Below are 19,576 nucleotides of genomic sequence, written 5' to 3' on the forward strand. Positions count from 1 at the left end.
CTTTTATTTGAGCTGCAAGGATGCACATGATGGTGTTGGAGGGAGCTCAGGGGGAGGAAAAAGCCGTTCAATTAAGGTCCAAGCGTCCATACGACACTTCTGAGAATAGGGGAGTGATTGTCCCAGTTTTATGAGGAGTGGACCCATTACAACTAAGGATGTGCATTTGTTTCAAATGAATTTAAAAAATGCAATGAATAAAAGGGCCATGAAATGAATTAGAGCCCCCCCCATGAATGAAAAGAACCTTATTCATTGCATTCATTTGAAAGGAATGTTTTACTCTGGATTTGGATCCGGTGGGCAGAGGTGCATATGTGGCCATTGCAAAGAGCTCTCATCTCTGGTGAAATCCTCATTCTCAAGCGTATGAAATCCATTTACCCCTTTTTCCAGAGGCCAGATGCATTCTGTTATGGCAGCTCTCCATAGACAACTTATCTAGGTGGACAGAGTTGGAAATTCTGGAGTTGATGGTGATTACCATGAATACAAGTCTCAATGGTTGGGGAACACATTGGCAGGGATGGATGGTGCAAGATCTCTGGAGTGTGGAGGAGAAGTCTTGATGTTTGGAAATGAGGACAATCAGGAAATCCTTGCTCAAGTTTCTACTGCTACTGAAAGGAAAGGCAGTGAGGATATTTTTGGACATTGCTACAGAAATAGCTTATGTGATCCAGCAAGGCAGGACCAGGAGTGCATGGTTTGTGACAAAACGTGAAGCTGTTGCTACAGGGAGCAGATAGTTATCTTTTAGCATTATCAGCAGTGTACATTGTTGGTATGGAAAATATTTAAGTGGATTATTTGAGTAGACACACTGGATCCCAGAGAGTGAGAATTGTTGGGAAAGGCAATCGCTTGGATTCTGTCTGAGTGGGAAGTTCCTCAGATGGACCTGAAGGCATTTGCAGTCAATGCTTTTTCAGCGAAAAAGAGAGTTAGCAGGTATGGATACCTTAGTTCAAAAGTGACCCCAGGGACAACATCTGTATGTCTTTCCTTCATGGCTATTAATAGGCTGAGTGGTTCAAAGGATTCAGAGGCATCGGGGTCTGGTAAATCTTGTAGCTCTAGAGTGGCCTAGTAGACTGTGGTTTGTGGACTTCATCTGGCTCAAAAGCATTTGAGGTTTGATCAGGGCAAGATCATTGACCAGAAGACTTGATTTTGTTTTGAGGCTTGGCTTTTGAGGGGAGATGTTTGCGGAACAAGAGCTACTTGGAGGATGTAGTCTCCACATTACTTCATGCATGGAAGCACTTGATTTCCTTGACCTATGTCAAAGTTTGGAAAGTATTAGGTGTAAAGACAAAAGGATTCTGCTACATAGGGTGTCAGTCTACAGTATTCTCTCCTTTTTGCAGAGCAATCTGCAAAGAGGTCTTGCATTGAATTCACTGAAGGTGCATGACATGGCACAGTCTTCTTATAGTGGAGACAGTTTTGCAAGTTTTTGGCTTCTCCTTCAGATGTGGTACATTTCCTGAAAGGGTTGGGGATGCTTCCCCAATTGAAATCTCAACATGGTTCTGGCTACTTTGTCAACATCTCCTTCTGAGCCCCTAAAGAGAGTGACATTGAAAGCAATGTTTCTGGTGGCAATTTGTTCTGCAAGCTGATTTTTGGAAATTCAGTCTTTGCCGTCTAGGGATCCCTTTTTGAGGATTTCTTTGGAAGGGAGTTTAATTTGCACAATGCCTTCCCTTTTGCCAAACATGTTCTCAGCTTTCCATATGGATCAGTCAGTGGAATTTCTGTTTTTTTTCAGAGACCTGGTTTGGGCAGAAAGCTGACAGAACTGCACATGCTTCTGAGGGTTGTGTTTTCTGAAGGTAACCAACGATTTTAGGTAATCAGATCATTTGTTTCTGTTGTTTAGTGGGAATTAGAAAGGTTAGAAGGCTTATAAAGCTATAATTGCATGCTGGATTAAAGAAATGAACTCATTGGCATACATTTGTAGAGGTCTGGTGGGGCCAAAGGGCATGTGATGGGCAGAGTCGCAGTTTGTATCATAACAAGAGATTTCTAAGGTCGCTAATTGATCCTCAGAACATTCCTTTTCCAGATATTACATCTAGATGTCCAAGCTCAGTATACAGGATCATTTGTCAAAGTAGGACTTTCAGGGTCCCTTCCAAGTTTGGGGTGGCTATGGTACATCCCAGGTGTGGACTGGCCTGGTAGGGATGATATTGAATGTAAAAATAGGTTTCTTACCTGCTAATTTTTTTCCTGTAGTCTTACCAGACCAGTACAGCATCCCACTTGTTGTTCTGCTCCTCTGAGTATATTGTTCCATAAAGTGCTATCTGTATTTTTGGAACTCCTTCCTTGGTGGGGCTCTATGTTTCAATGTTTTTGTAGTTTTGTAGCTTACTCCTGCTCCCAGAGAGGAGTTGCTTTGGGTAGAAAATAGACAGGCTGTAGGTAGCACATTGCCTTATGAGGCAGTTTCTGTGAAACTTTCTTTCCCTGTCTCCATCTGCTGATAGGGGAGAAAAATCCAAGCATATGGACTTCAGGAATTAAAAATTGCAAGTAAGAGACCTAATTTTACTTTTTTGAATACCAGTTAGCAGTCAGCACTGACTTTTAGCCTTTATTAACCCCTTTTTGAAGGGGTTAATAAACATGTGGATAAAGGTGAACGGCAAATGTAGTGTATTTGGATTTTCAGAAGGCGTTTGACAAAGTCCCTCATGAGAGGTTTATAAGAAAACTAAAAGTTCATGTGATAGGAGGCGATGTTCTTTCGTGGATTACAAATTGGTTAAAAGACAGGAAACAGAGAGTAGGATTAAATGGACAATTTTGTAAGTGGAAAAGGATAAACAGTGTTGGACCAATGCTTTTCAATATATACTGAAATTATCTGGAAAGGAATACGACGAGTGAGGTAATCAAATTTGCAGATGATATAAAATTATTCAGCGTAGTTAAATCACATGCGGATTGTGATAAATTGCAGGAGGACCTTTCAATACTGGAAGATTGTGTTACGGGAGCTGGATGCAGAGACCCGCGACCGGTCTCCCTCTCTTATCAGCATGGTCAGCTCCGGAAGTCTTGCCGCAGCCGGGAACCATGGCCGATGCGCTCCGCCATTGCCTCTCTCCTGGGACGTCATGCCGATGCCACGTGCTGACCGGCACGTTTTCGGGCCCTGCTCAAGTTTCCTCCTGATCTCCAGTCTCCCAGGCGCGCGCTGGGGTCACCGCGGGAGGGGTCAGGACTCCTCCTCCCAGGCCTTCAACTATTTAAGGCAAGGCCTGAGGAGCAGGCCTTGCCTTGGCTACTCCTGGCTCCTGTTAGTCTTTTGACTCTCCGTACGCCTGTTTTCAAGTTCCTGTTTTTCTGCCTGCTTCGGACGAAGATCCTTGCCACCTGCCAAGACCCTTGCCCGCCTAACTACGAGATACGCTGCCTGCCAAGAGATTCGCCAACTGCCTGAGACTCCACGTAAGTCCAGCCGGTCCTGGTACCCAAGGGCTCAACCTGAGGCCAACAAGGGCTGGTATTAGTGAAGCCCCAGTGGGGCCTCAGGTCTCTCCAGCCTTGCCTGCCGACAGTGGGCAGCTGTGGGGCCCCTCCCCATTGGTTGTTCCATGCCGTTGGCCCAAGGATCCACTTCCATAACAGCTAGCCAAGGCCATGGATCTGGCAGAGGCTTCCACACTACAGGCAATCCCGGGACTCGCACCAAAAATCCTTGAGCAGCAGAAGGTCCTGGAATGCTTAGCATCATCGATGGAGCACCTCAATGCCAGGTTGGACTCAGTGGCCTCCACTTCCGTCCACGTTCCTCCTGCGCCTGGCTCTGTGGCAGTGGCCCGGTTCCTCGCCCAGTAATTCCTCTACCAGCTCCACCTCGCTAAGCGGGTGACCCACATCAGTGTTGTGGTTTTCTCAACCAATGTAACATGCAGCTCTGACTGCAATCTGCCCTCTTCCCTGATGATCTGACCAAGATGACCTATATCCTGTTATTACTAGAGTGAAAGGCCCTGGCCTGGACATCGCCCCTATGGGAGCGTTCGGACCCACTTCAGCTGGACCTCCCGGGGTTCCTGGAATGCTTCCGGGCCATCTTTGAGACCCTCGGTTGGCAGACTCAGTGAGTATGGAGCTTTTACATATTCGAGTGCATAAACCCCTGTGTGAAGCAGAAACTTTGAAACAATCAATAAACAAAAAATTCTGCTACTTATGGCTCTTATAATGTTATATTATATATAGAGGGTGTGGATGACCATCATAAGTGTCTAGTCACTGGCTCATGAATAAAGCCTGTAAGTGTGAGTATTAAAGTTCCAAGTAATTCGCAATAAATCACAATACGGAACTGACCTTCATTTATATAAGATTGAAAATGGCCGATAGGAATCACCTATGACGTCAATACCCTAAAAAGGACTGATTCCAAAATGGCCGCCGCACCTACACGTCATTGCCCTTTTTTGGAGTTAGCCATATTAGGAATCAAACGTCACTTCCTGCAGCCCTGGCTACATCAATGGAATTCCCTTTAAGTCAGCGTCTTGACGGCGGTCAGACCGTCTTTGACGCGGCAACCACAACCACAGCAGAGACTATGCTGTTGCAGGCACGTAAGAGACATTTAATCAGTTTTTCTGAGTTATGAAGTTTTCTCCCGGGGATCTGCATACATTTATGCGCATCATTTTTTAAAAAAAGGACATTTTATTAGCTCGCAGTATAATTTATTTTCACCGTTGTTGCTTTCAGCGATATTCAACAAATGCAAATAGCTATGAGTCTCGCAGACCATTCTTTAAGAGTTAATAAGTGTCCCTCTGATATTTAGCCAGAATTTCATTGCTAACTTTTTGAAGCATTTACAGGCTCTGATTTTTTCCAATATTATACAGGCTTATGAAAGCTCAAGTTATCTATTCAAGACATCCTGAAGCTCCCTGAAGAAGGAGTGTTACACTCCGAAACCCTGCAGAGTTGGAGGATTACCTTCAGGACCCAGATAAGTGCACTCTAAATATTGTTTAGTGCACTATCTTATGCTTATTATAGTTATGTGATCTTGAGCCTACACAAAGACTGTGGTGAGGAAAGACCTATGATTAAACTGGATATTGTGCTTTAAGGCTTCAACAAAAAATTCACAGCCTGCTGCACTACATATACCAGGTCTCAGTGTCATTATAGGCTTTATTCATGAGCCAGTGACTAGACACTTATGATGGTCATTCACACCCTCTATATATAATATAACATTATAAGAGCCATAAGTAGCAGAATTTTTTGTTTATTGCTTTTACATATCCGGCAGAGTGGACGCTCTTTAATGTACTACACCCTGGAGTTCTGAACACTTTCCACAGAGCTCCATTGGGAGGAACCATGCCTTTGTGCTATCTTTTTGGATGGCCTCTCACCCAAAATTAAGGATGAGCTAGTGGCCCACGACCTTCCGGCGTCCCTGGACGCACTGATTGATTTAGCAGGCAGGATCGACTGCCACCTCCGGGAAAGGTCCCTTGAAATAGCTGGTACGAGATGACGCTCCAACGGGTCCAGTCGGAGCAATCATAGATTAATGTAGAAGCATAGTATACCTATACGCTCTTGCATAAACTTGGTATAAAATAACCACCAAGGCTTCCGGTGTAAATGCTCAGTAATCTTGCACCAAGGAAAATATGAAGTCTGCAGACCTGCAAGAAAACAAGCTTCGAGAGGACAGAAAACAGACAGGGAAAGGCGTCTGGACTGATCCGTGGTACTACAGGAACGAAAATTAACAGGGAAGAACTAATTTTCCTTTCCTGTACGTACCCAGATCAGTCCAGACAGTGGGATGTACCAAAGCTTCCCTAAACTGGGTGGGACCGAGACAGTCCCGCTCGAAGCACGTGCCACCCAAAGGAACTGAACACCAGAGCGTGTACATCCAGATGGTAGTGTCGAGCAAAAGTATGCAGAGACGTCCAGGTGGCAGCCCTGCAAATCTCCTGCGGAGAGAAAGACTGACTCTCCGCCCAAGAAGTAGCCTGAGAACGCAGAGAATGGGCTTTCAGACCCTCAGGAAGTGGACGACCCTGACAAAGATATGCCGAGGAAATGGCTTCCTTCAACCACCGTGCAATCGTGGTCTTAGAAGCCTGTTTACCCCGGTTGGGACCACTCCAAAGGACGAAGAGATGGTCCGAAACGCGAAAGTCATTGGTGACTTGAAGATAACAAAGCAAGACTCGCTTGACATCCAGTCGACGGAGGTCGCCCCCAGCTGTACCCGTAATCTCCTCCAGAGAGAACGCAGGGAGTTCCACCGACTGGTTGATGTGAAAAGCGGAGACAACCTTAGGCAAGAAGTAAGGAACCGTCCTGAGAGAGACCCCGGAATCAGAAAAACGCAGGAAGGGCTCCCGACAGGACAACGCCTGAAGCTCGGAAATAAGACGAGCAGAGGAGATAGAGACTAGAAAGACAGTCTTAAGAGTAAGATCCTTGAGCATAGTGTGGCGAAGAGGCTCAAAGGGAGCCGCACAGAGAGCACGAAGGACGAGGTTGAGACTCCAAGATGGACACGTGGCCCGAGAGGGAGGGCGGAGGTGTCTAACAACCCTCAGGAAACGAATGACGTCTGGGTGAGCAGCCAAGGCATGACCATCCACCCGACCCAGGAGAGAGCCAAGCGCAGAGACTTGAACGCGTAAGGAACTGAAGGAGAGACCCTTAGAGAGAGACCCTTCTGAAGGAAAGAAAGAACCAAAGGAATCGAGGCGGAGCGCGCCGGGACGCCTGCCACCGTACATGCGGACTCAAAGACCTTCCAGATGCGCACATAGGCCAGAGAAGTCGACTGCTTCCGGGCTCACAGCAGGGTGGAGATGACCTCCTCCCTATAACCTTTGCTCCTCAGGCGACGCCGTTCAAAAGCCAGGCCGCTAGACAGAAGCGATCGGCCTGGTCGAAAAATATAGGCCCCTGCTGGAGGAGACGAGGGAGATGACTGAGGCGCAGGGGCCCGTCCACCGCTAGATTGATGAGATCCACGAACCACGGCCTTTGCGGCCACTCGGGAGCGATGAGAATCACCGGACCCCGGTGGAGTTCGATTCTCCTGAGAACTTTCCCAACCAGAGGCCATGGGGGGAACACGTACAGAAGCACGTCCGCCAGCCAAGGGAGAGCCAGAGCGTCCACACCCTCTGCGCCGTGTTCCCTCCAGCGGCTGAAGAACCGATTGGCTTTGGCATTGCGCAGAGTCGCCATGAGGTCGAGATGAGGAGGACCCCACCTGTCCACTATCAGAGCCATGGCCGCGTCCGAGAGTTCCCATTCTCCCGGAGCAAGCGACTGCCGGCTGAGGAAGTCGGCTTGAACATTGTCTTTTCCGGTGATGTGAGAGGCCGCAAGGCACTGTAGGTGACGCTCCGCCCAAGCGATTAGGCGGCTGGCTTCTAAGGCTACCAGGGGACTGCGAGTGCCCCCTTGGCGATTGATGTAGGCAACTGTGGTGGAGTTGTCGGACAGGACTCGTACTGCCTTGTCGCGGATCAGAGGAAGGAACTCCAGAAGGGCCAGGTGGACCGCCAAAGTTTCCAGTCGATTGATGTGCCAGCGCGACTGAGTCTGGGACCATGTCCCCTGGGTGGACTGAGATAGGCAGACCGCACCCCAGCCCAACAAGCTGGCGTCCGTGGTTACTATCGTCCACTGTGGAGGTTGAAGAGGCATCCCTTGTAGGAGATGAGGAAGGGACAGCCACCACTGTAATTCGTCGGCAGTAGACTCCAAGAAGGGAAGGACTACGTGGAACTGCTCCGACACTGGTTGCCAACGAGACAGCAAAGCTTTCTGTAATGGACGCATATGAGCAAAAGCCCAGGGGACCAGATCGATGGTAGAAGCCATGGAGCCCAGGACTTGGAGATAATCCCGGGCCGTCGGTGAAGATAGCGCAATCAAATTCTGAACCTGACCGATCAGTTTGAGGGCTCGCGCCAGAGGTAAGAAAACCTTGCCTACTCGGGTGTCGAAGTGTGCTCCCAGAAATTCCAACTCCTGGGAGGGCTGAAGCTTGCTCTTGGAAAAGTTCACTATCCACCCAAGAGAGGCAAGGAGCTCCAGTACTCGATCCACCACCCGCCAGCAAGAGGTCTCCGACTTGGCCCTGATGAGCCAATCGTCCAGATAGGGATGGACGAGAATCCCTTCCCGGCGCAAGGCCGCAGCCACTACTACCATTACCTTCGTGAAGGTGCGAGGAGCAGTCGCGAGGCCGAAGGGGAGAGCTCGAAACTGGAAGTCTTGGTTGAGAATGTGGAATCGGAGAAACTTCTGGTAGTCGCGGTGCATGGAGATATGAAAATATGCTTCTGCGAGATCGAGGGAAGCAAGGAACTCTCCTGGATGGACCGCCGCAATGACCGCCCGCAGGGTTTCCATGCGAAAGTGGGGGATCTTGAGGGCCCGATTGACCGTCTTGAGGTCCAGGATTGGGCGGAAGGACCCGTCCTTTTTGGGCACGGTGAAGTAAATAGAATACTGGCCGGCGCCAATTTCCATTTCTGGGACTGGAACCACCGCCCCGAGATCCAGAAGCTTGGAGAGAGTCTGGACCACCGCATCCCTCTTGGCCAGGCCACAAGGTGAGCACAGAAAGAGATTTGGAAGTTCCCTGACGAGGTCGAAAGCATACCCGTCTCTGATAATGTCGAGGACCCACTGATCTGAAGTGATTTTGACCCATTCCTCGAAAAACAGGGAGAGGCATCCGCCGAGGTAAGGGACCGAGGGATGGGCCGGCTGAACTTCATTGTGTGGCAGGTTTAGCGGTGGTACGCATGGGCTGGCCCTCGCGAAAGGGCCGCCTGCCACGAAAGGAATGCGACCAGGACTGCGCACGAGAAGACCCCCTAGGAGTACCGCCCCGCCCTCAAGAAGCGAAGCGACGCTGACCCCTGAAGCGAAAGCGAGAGGCCGCGAAGGACCGAGAAGCCTTAGGGCGGTCCTCTGGAAGTTTATGGACCTTGTTGTCAGCCAAGGAGTCCATAAGCTTGTCGAGGTCCTCGCCAAAGAGCATCTTACCTTTGAAGGGAAGCGTGCCCAGCCGGGTCTTCGAGGACTGATCAGCCGACCAGTGGCGAAGCCAAAGGAGCCTCCGGGCAGCCACTGCTGAAACCATCGCCTTCGTCTGGACACGGACCAAATCGTAGAGGGCGTCTGACACGTAAGCGATTACCACCTCCAGATGTTCGGCCTGTTCTGCCTCACCTGGTGGAAGTTCCCGGGCGCAGAGTAACTGTTGTACCCACTGGAGGCCTGCCCGCATCATGAGGCTGCAACAGCAAGACGCCCTAACCCCAAGGGCCAGGACGTCGAAGATGCGCTTCAGGTGAGCCTCCAGCTTACGATCTTGCGAATCCTTTAGGGCCGTGGAACCTTCCACTGGGATCGTGGTGTGCTTGGCCACTGCAGAAACATAAGAATCCACTGATGGATATCGCAACAGCTCCAAGCCCTCTTCCGGGAGGGAATAGAGCTTATCCATCGCACGCCCCACCCGGAGCGAACCCTCAGGAGCCTCCCATTCCCGTAGGATAAGGAGCTTAAGCATGGGGTGGAAGGGAAAGGCTGAGGCTGGAGCCCGGAGCCCTCCCAAAACCGGGTTCATATCCTTAGGAAGTGAGGCCATGAGATTATCCACGGAAGTACTTTCCAGACCCAGCTCCTCCAAAACAAAAGGGAGGAGGGGCTCTAGCTCCTCCTTACGAAAAAGATGAAGGGCTCTGGGGTCATCCCCCTCTAGGGGGGAGGGCATCTGCCGAATCCGCGGAAGCAGCAGGGTCTGAGGACCCAGGAAACACTGGGGGAGGGGAGGAGGGGGCACCCCCGGGACCACCCGCACCCGAACTAGTCCCTGAGGCTCCGCAGCCAGTCCAGACGTCAACGGCGCTAAGCGAGGGATTTTAGATGGGGGGGCAAAAGGGGGCTTTCATCCATCTCATGCAGGCTAGCTAAATAAGATTTGTGCATGAGGAGGACGAAATCCGCGGAAAAAGGGACCCTGGATTTACCGGGGGGGGGGGGGGGGGCGAGGGAAGGTCAGGACCCCCCTCCTGGGAACCCGCGGTGGTCAAATCGGGGGTTAAATCGAAAAAATCCAGCCCCCCAGCCCCAGGGAGCACTGAAATTGGCCCCGATGAAAAATCCAAGATGGCGGCCATTCCCGGGCTCTGCCGACCCGGGAAAGGCCTAGCCATGCTGGGAGGAGTGGAGCCCGGGGCTAAATTTGCTTGTCCTGCCGAGGAGGGACCTTCCTCACCCGGCAGACAAGCAGTGCAGAGACCCTGCCGCGAAAAACGCGAGGAGGACAGCCCACAAGAAACACAGGCTGTCAGCAGGGACATAGCAACCTCGGCTGAGGATAAAAAACCTGAAAAAACAAAGCTTGATTGACAGCCTGCACAGCAGGAGAGAGCAGGCGGGAACCTGCTGCCTTCTGCTTCTCTGACTGCCGGTTCTAATCCTATACTGACCAGAAAAAGTTAAAAAAGCTGGTCAACTGCTGCAAATAAGTTAGAGGTAGGTGAGTACCTGCAACTTATTGAAAGTTAAAACTTTGAAACTCCTTTTTTTTTTTTATTGAGCGCAGCAGCGGGTTCAAAACCCACTCGGCAGCCAGAGGAGGAACGAGGCCCAGAGAGCGTCGGTCCCCACACCTGGAAGCGTACACGGACTCAGGACTAAGCAGGGAACCCCCTCCTGCAAAAGGGGACAAGCCCCCCTGAGCCGGGCAAGAGGTGGGAGACGGACGTCTCCCACACAAAAAGGCACTAAAGAAGGCAAAAATTCCTTCAGAGATTCACTTTCTATAATTTTTTTAAAAACATGAACCAAAAGACCTTGCCAGTGACTCTAATTATATGAGGCCGTGACTTTCCTATGTTAGCGCTGGTAGATTCGGGGGCCAGCGGAAATTTCCTCATGCAAGAGATCGCGGACCAGCTATCAATTCCTACTAGGCCTTGTCCAGTCCTGCTTGTACTTTCCTTGATCCATGGGGATCCTCTGCCAGGGAGGATCTCCATGGATCAATGTCACATTGAACCTGGCCATCAAGAACATATCTCCTTCGACATCATTCGAAAGGCCCACAGATACCCCCACAAGCAACTGCACCGAGGCTCGTGAGGGACTTCCTTCGCAATATGCCCAATATTCCAATGTATTTTCAAAAAAATGCAGCCAATACCTTGCGTCCTCACTGGGAATTTGACTGCGCGATTAACTTGACTCTGGGTTCTACCCCTCCGTATGGGAGGGTGTACCCTCTGTCCACACCGGACTATATCGACTATATCCGGGAAAACCTACAGAAAGGCTTCATCTGTCATTCCAACTATCTGGCTGGGGTCAGCTTCTTTTTCGTGGGGAAAAAGACGGCTCTCTCCGGCTGTGTAGTGATTACCGGGGCCTAAACGCCATTACAGTCAAGGATCGATACCCACTGCCTCTGATTTGACCGGTTACAGGGGGCCCAGGTCTTCTCTAAGTTGGACCTTCGAGGAACATATAATCTCGTCAGAATCAAGGAAGACGACGAATGGAAGACGGCGTTCAACACCAGGGATGGCCATTATGAATACCTAAAGAGCACAAAGAGCAAAGACTGCACTAAAAGATTATAGTTCAACCACAAAACATGCAGAAAAGTGTTGCATAGTCCATTTAAGTGTTCAAAAAATCCTTTTATTTATATGCATATGGCAACTCCATTGTTATCATTAATCTTTCTCCAAGGGGACCCCCGACACGGACCAGTGTTTCGCCGAGGCTGCGTCGGGAGGGACAGAAAAATTTTATCAACAAGTCTAAAAACAAAACATGAGAACGGACTATGTTAATGAATGGGCTACAATACCGACACGCCTTATATCTTCAAAGTTACAAAATCAAACATGTTATATACCGTAATATTACTTAATAGAGTTTTTCAAGGAGCGCGCACAGCAGTTATACGGGAAGGTTTTTAACAATAACCAAAAAGGCGCCAAAAACAACAGACCAATCAGCACACACAGGGGAACATCCAGTCAGAATCCAAACAATGTATAGCCAATCAAAATCAGGTAAAATAAGTCCATTCTAGTTGCTTGTTGAGTCCGTGTGGTGTGACAGTGATTAATATGTATATCCATTTCTGTTCTTTGTGAATGAGAAATTCTGAAAAATTACCTCAGCGATTTGGACAAGTAGGTGCTTCTAAAACAAAAAAGTACAAATCAGACACAGTGTGTGAAAACTGGACCCAATGGTCCATCAGTGGAGCATTTTCACGTAGATGCTTGATGTTAGATCTATGTTCAATAATCCTAGTTTTTATCTTCCTTACAGTTTTCCCTATGTACAGTTTTTGACACGGGCATCGAATTACAGTCAGAGAAATTCCTTAATGTATATTTTTTTCTAGAAATTGGGTGTTCAAAAGACGATATAACACTTGTGTATGGGCATACAGAACACTATCCACAAGGTTTGTGTTCTCCAGTAACCTGATGGTATGTCCGAGTTATATTCAAATCAGACATACCATCAGGATAATGCAAGGGCTAGGGGGCACTCCATGAAGTTAGCAAGTAGCAGATTTAAAACTAATTGGAGAAAATTATTTTTCACTAAACACACAATTAAGCTCTGGAATTGTTGCCAGAGGATGTGGTTAGTGCAGTTAGTGTAGCTGGGTTTAAAAAAGGTTTGGATAAGTTCTTGGAGGAGAAGACCATTAACTGCTATCAATCAAGTTGACTTAGGGAATAGCCATTGCTATTACTGGCATCAGTAGCATGGGATCTACTTAGTGTTTGTGTACTTGCTAGATACTTATAGCCTGGATTGACCACTGTTGGAAACAGGATGCTGGGCTTGATGGACCCTTGATTTGACTCAATTTGGCAATTTCTTATGTTCTTATGTTCTTATGAGTACCTGGTGTTTGAAGATCAGTTGAGTTTCTGCAGACTGAAAAGCATACGTGAACATTTGCAGTTAAATGCCCTTTTAAAAATGTACCTCATGGGAGGACTCAAGATGGCCGCCGGGTAAAGACGCTGTAAAAACCTCTTGCGGCATTTTCTTACCTATTATTGGATTTCCTGCATTTAAAATATGCCACACACAAAGCTGTTCAGCTTGGAGAAGAGACGACTGAGGGTGGATATGATAGAGGTCTTTAAGGTCCTGAGAGGTCTTGAACGAGTAGATGTGACTCGGTTATTTTCACTTTCGAATAACAGAAGGACTAGGGGGCATTCCATGAAGTTAGCAAGTAGCACATTTAAGACTAATCGGAGAAAATTCTTTTTCACTCAACGCACAATAAAGCTCTGGAATTTGTTGCCAGAGGATGTGGTTAGTGCAGTTAGTGTGGCTGGGTTCAAAAAAGGTTTGGATAAGTTCTTGGAGGAGAAGTCCATTAACAGCTACTAATCAAGTTTACTTAGGGAATAGCCACTGCTATTAATTGCATCAGTAGCATGGGATCTTCTTGGTGTTTGGGTAATTGCCAGGTTCTTGTGGCCTGGTTTTGGCCTCTGTTTGAAACAGGATGCTGGGCTTGATGGACCCTTGGTCTGACCCAGCATGGCAATTTCTTATGTTCTTAACTAAGAGGGGTAACAAGAAGCTCACCCTCAAGTGATCTCTCCTCTGAACCTTCATACAACATTAAGTCCCGGCGCACCAAAGAGACCCGTTCCCCCAGGCCAAATAACGCAGAGGCTCGTTGAGGCGGCAGTGTCTTTTCCTGTAAATTTACAGGAGAACTTGGGCATGCAGCAGTATCGGGTGACCCCGGGAGAGAAGATGGGACCCCAAAAATTTGGCGACATGAGAAGGAGAAAGGAAAGCGAGGAAGATTATAATCCCTGCGAAGAGGGAGCTACCCCCAGAACATCAGAACAAGGTAGGGGAACGGGCACAAGTATGAGCTGGGGAAAAATGAATCCAAAGGCTCTTGAACCAGAATGTATAAAATTTAATTCATCACCTACTACTATGGAAGGCATGTGTGGCACATTGAAATCTATTGAGTCCTCTCTGGCTCTGCTATCACAAATAACAATGGACACTAAAAATCAAGTATATTGTGGCTAGACTGCAGTAAGGGTAATAGGTGGACCCTTAGGCCGACCTGCAGGTGGATCACAGAGCAGGCCGGGAGGCGGAGTCAAGGCCTGGCAAGGTTTCACCCGGAGCCTGGAATCCCCCCGGGAGGGGCCCGTATGGACCCAGGCCCTTGGGACTTGAGTACGGCCAAGATAGTCCAGAGGGGCAAGTCTGTAGGTGGTCAGGAGCAAGGTGGAGTAGGACTCTGGAGACACAGCCCGCGGCAGGTAGATGAAGCCTGGACCGATGGCTAACTGGTAGGCAGAGCTGTGGGACCGCCCAAGGTAAGGCAACCTGGAACCTAGGCAGGCAGGTAGCTAGCAAAGTAGTTAGGCAAACCGGGTTCAGGACAGGCGGCAGGCTGGCAGGGAAGTCCGTGGCAAAACCGGAGTCAGGGCTGGCGGCAAGCTGGTAGAGACGTCCGTGAGTCAAACCGGGATCAGGATCCAAGGAGACAACGAGTATCAGCAAACAGGAACAGGAAGCAACTAGTCAGCAAGGAACCTCGTTGCAAGGCGTCTAGCGGAGGACTGGACGCCGCTTAAATCGGGAGCAGGGCGTGACGTCAGCGGGCGAGGCGGAGCCGGGCTTCCGGGTGCTGTGCGCTCAAGAAGGCCCCCCTCGCGCGCAAGGCCAGATGGGGATAGGCCTGTAATGGCGTCCTCCTCGTGGGAACTGTTCTGGCGGAGGCCTCGACGAGCCCAGACCTGAGCGGAATTCGGTGGGAACTGGAGAGAAGGTAAGCGGACCTGACCCCGAACATGAAAGGAGCGGTCGGGACCGCAACAAAGTCATGATAAATACCACCTTATTATCAACATACAATAAAAAATTAGAAGATGTAGATAAAAGAGTTATTGAAACAGAAAAGATAACTCAGAACTTGGTAAAATCAGAAATGATAGTAAACAGAAGATTGGAAAATCTGGAGAATGCCTCGAGAATTTGCAATCTAAGGGTGTTAAATTTCCCTGTGAACAATATAATCTCTCCAATGGAACTCTTTAAGACATATATGCAAAAGGTATTAGGAATTCCAGATCTGGCATTACCTGTAATTACAAAAATGTATTATCTTCCACAATTTGCTTCTAGAGATCAGGAAGAGAGAAATCAACCCCTGCAGTTGGATATTTCTGAAATATTGGAACTTTCTAATAAGGCAGAAGTTACCCAGAGCAGGCCAGTTTTAGTGACATTTGTGTTTATATCTGAATGTAATAATATCTTGAAAATGTTTTTTCGCAATAGGCAATCATTGTTCTATGGCCATAAGATCTGGATTTATCCAGATTTGACCAGATCTACACAAATAAAGAGAAAAGATTTTCTAATGTTGAGATCAGAAATAATGAAATTAGGAGCTGTTTGTATTACGCTATCCGTGTAAATGCTCTATAAATTATAATAATGCTAAGTCTTCTATGAGTAGGAACATTTAAGAACTTTTTTGGAATCCCATACCCAGACATAGCATACTTGTGGTTCGCAAATAGAGAAAAGGTCATGTTTAAATACTCGGCGACCTGATTAATATGATTATCTTTTTCTTTTGACTGATCAGCTCAGTGTTTGTAGTCCTCTCCCACATTTCCTCTATTTTGGTACAAGGACTGAAAAATTGAAATTTATTTCCTATGCATTGCTTAAATTGCACTGTATTACCCTAGCAAGATATATGCTTGTTATAAACATGTTAAAATTTTGAAAATTAAAAATTTTAAAAAAATTGTATCTCATACTATGTGTCATTGTCATGTAGTGAACTGTATGGGTCAAGCATACTTACAATCACATATCTCAAACAAACACTGGCACTTACCTGCCAAGGCTTAAAGTGTTTGATGTCCCCGCATGATCCATTGAAGAAAGGTCCTTCTCCAGGTTTACAAGAATGCATGGCATGTAGGGCATGAGCCACCACGTACACAGTGTTATAAGCATTATGCGTATACCTTAGGTTTGTCATATCAAAGAAACGAATATCAAGTGTCCTTGGATCTTCCTTCCCTGTGCAGAGTTTCCCTTTTCTGCTTAGTTCTTGAAGAGTGTCCAGGTCCATGTTGGGGTCAGCCCACCTGCAGCCAAAAGCTTTTTCCCAATACTCCCTAACAAAGATGTCTTCTGTAGTTCTGAAAGGATGAAGATCATAGAGGTAGTCTTTGAACCTTGGAATGTTGCCTGTAGGAATAGAGAATGCAATGGTTCCTTTAAGAGTTTTTGAGAACTCCTTTACGTTAAATGCTGTAGAGACAGACCACGCCTCTGTAGCAATCCAAACTTTCCCAGATATGTCACTCTTTGCAATTGCCAGCATCAATGGATAAAGGTTGATGCCACTGGAAAAGACTACGATGACTCTGGCTGTCATTTTCTTTACCACCTCCAAAATGTGCTGTATCTTCACTTGAGAGTAAAATAAGGGGATGTTTTCATGGAAGGCTACACAGACACCAGCCTTTATCAGCACTTCTTTTAGCATCTGACTCCCTATCTGTCCATAGTCATTGTCCTCAGCGAGGATTCCAACCCAGGTCCAACCGAAGAAGGTGATCAACCGGGCAATTCCCAGAGACTGGTACTCATCACTTTGAGTAGTGCGGAGGAAAGAAGGAAATCGACTTTTATCACTAAGAGTGGCTACAGAAGCGGAATAGCTGATCTAGAAGAATTTCATCAACAATATTAATTAGTTTTTCTAACACTTGATCATCAGTTATGAGAATGAGAATAACATGCATTTTTTCCCTCTTTTTCTTAAAGGTTATCTCAAGACATGCTAAAAGTTTTCCTTCCCTAATAGTGTCCCTTTGTCCAAAGGTAATCAAGCAATTTACCTCCACTTTCCATTCTACTTCTTGACAATGATTAATAGCAACCAAAATGACTTCCTGTACAGCCACATCTTCAATCTGGCTTTCGAAGGGTTCCAAAAAACAAATTATAATTATCTTTACAAATAACCAGAGCAGAAGGATATTCCATACCTGTGCATATTTGTAGACCCCCAGTAGCTGAGCCATAGTTATGGAAGTTCGAGACTTAGAATCTCCTAGCACCGCAGCTAATGGCGATGTTCCCCTGCAGGTGTAATTTGGGATGGGATCTTTGTACCCGGTGAGTTGCCACATTGTGCCTTGTAGAGACCGGGATGGATTATTACAGGAGTCATATATCCAGAACCCCAAGGTAATGTTGGGCACCAGGGTGCCATTTCTGTTAATTTCTTCCAAGGCAAATACCATGGCATGCATCTCCTGGTAAATACTTAACTGTAGTCTATAAAAACAACAGAAATGTGTGATATAAATGGAAGACAGGCAAATGTACATGTAATGGTGAAATTCTAATAGAGCACCCATCTGGTCATGCACAAATTCAGCTGATTTTCAAAAACAAGGTACCCGTATATATTCAGTTGAAATATCAACTTATTTTGCAGACAAAATTATGCATATACACTTAAATGAATACACAGGGACATTAACTTTCAAATGGGCGCACATATGCACATGTGCACTGATGCATGACCAGAGACGTGGCTGTTTTATAATATGTGCGCCTGTTATATAATAGGCTAGGTGTGTGTATATGGGCTCCTAATTTGAAGCTTGTGAGCTCACAGCAGGGTAAGTCAGTTTTGGATCATGCAAATGAGGGTATTTTATAACAGAGGCACTTCCAGCTGTGGACCAGTCTCACCAGTTTGTCCACCAGTTTGCCCATTTTTCTCCTTGCTCCTCTCAATCCCCCTGGTTTTTAGCATGCACTCCTCCCAGTTACTCCAAACCACACAAACCACTCACAGATGCCTGTATTTTTTTTATTTCCATCTCCTCCATAGCAGAAGTAAAGTTAGGAGGCACTGAACCTGGGGGCACACCCAGCCACATAGGTAAATGTGCGCACATCTCTTGGCCCTGCCCCAGAACACCCATGCCCCACTCATACCACCACCCTTTTTCCTCTGATGCGAGATGTGCATGCATTGGCACTTGTGCATGCATTCACCCGCTTTATAAAATAGGAGTGGGATCTGCCGGGTATTTGCTAGTGATCCGGATTGAACACTATCGGAGACCAATGCAGGACTTGATGGACCTTTGGTCTGACCCAGCATGGCACTTTTTATGTTCTAGAGGATATTTCTTGAGACTAAGAAGTAGCAGATTTAAATTAAATTTTAAAAGTCATTTTTTTTTAGTTAATGCACAATTAACAATTGTATGATGTTGCTGTCATGAAATTAATTACAATGGCATGGAAAAAGAAGCATGGGGAAAATAATCTGTCACTTACGTGTCACAAGGCTGGTTGCTGGGAGTCTCAGTGAAGGGAATCGGGGGGAGGTAGGTTTTAGCATTGTGAACAAACAAGACCGGCCCTATAATGATGTCCCCCTGCTTTATGTATCCTGTTACCTTTGCAGTGCTTGGCTGAGAGTTGACTTTAGCAGCATTATAAACAAGGATGGACAATATCAGGAAATAAGTCAGTGCCGTCAACATAATTTCCTGCATGGAGCTGTGGCAATCTCTGCCTGTCTTTCTTGCAGATTTTGCCTTGGGTGGAATGGAAAAAAGAACTTTGTTATCCCATGTGAATGTGAAAGAGTATGGCTAGGGTTAGAGTTAGCATCAGGTTTATGGTTATGTCTATTGTTAGGGTTAGAGTGAAGTTCAGGGTCATAGTCAGGATTAGAGTTAAGGTTAGATTTTGAGATGAAGTTAGAAAGAGGATTATAGATATGATTAGGGTTAGAGTGAAGGTTAGGATCAAAGTCAGGGTTAAGTGAAGGCTCAGTGTAAGGGTAAGGGATAGGTTTTGAGATAGGGCTAGGATTAGGGTTAGGGGTGGTCATAGGTTCTGTGAAGGATTCCATCATTGAAGGCCTGATTTATAAAGTGTTTTTGGCTAAGATTAAAAAAGAGGAGTGAAATTTCTTAAAAATGACTTGCAAAGTCTAATAAATGAGTAACTCTATTCCTAAGACTGCTTTTTAGAAAACATGCATCAAAAAACTATAAATATTGCAGGGACAAGGTTCAAAGCCCTTTACATGGGTGACAGATAACTTACTCAGTTAAACTGCCTCTCTGAAACTGCCCTCCCTCAACCCATCTACACGTGCACGTGTTCTTCAGCAAGCTACATTTAAGGGAGGTGTTCCTTGGGGTTTGTTTTGGGCAGGATCAGAAAATAAGTCATAAAATGCCAGTGCAGATGTCCCCAGGTCCTTTTTCCCAGTGTGAAAGATCATGAATGTCCTTCCTCATTGAGAACCAATGTCAAGTTCACAGGTAAAATGTGGCCATGTACTTTGCCCTCCACTCTAGTCTCCAGCCTCCATGGATGCAGATTACCGACTTTTGGTAAAGGTACTGCTATTGTTTATCATTTATTTTCAAATAAATTATTA

General features: G+C 46.9%; 1 protein-coding gene across 1 annotated transcript in view; it reads right to left on the minus strand.

Moving 5' to 3' along the window:
* Positions 1 to 17,288, minus strand: part of LOC115081106 (extracellular calcium-sensing receptor-like) — a 58,651-nt gene extending 41,363 nt beyond the window's left edge. The window contains exons 1-2 of the mRNA XM_029585619.1: positions 17,145 to 17,288; positions 15,980 to 16,819 (exon numbers count right to left, since the gene is read on the minus strand). Of these exons, the coding sequence (XP_029441479.1) occupies positions 15,980 to 16,819; positions 17,145 to 17,288 (984 nt within the window). The remainder of the gene's footprint in view (positions 1 to 15,979; positions 16,820 to 17,144) is intronic.
* Between the last annotated feature and the right edge of the window lie 2,288 nt (positions 17,289 to 19,576).

Source organism: Rhinatrema bivittatum, chromosome 19, assembly GCF_901001135.1.
Source record: "Rhinatrema bivittatum chromosome 19, aRhiBiv1.1, whole genome shotgun sequence".
NCBI lineage: Eukaryota > Metazoa > Chordata > Amphibia > Gymnophiona > Rhinatrematidae > Rhinatrema > Rhinatrema bivittatum.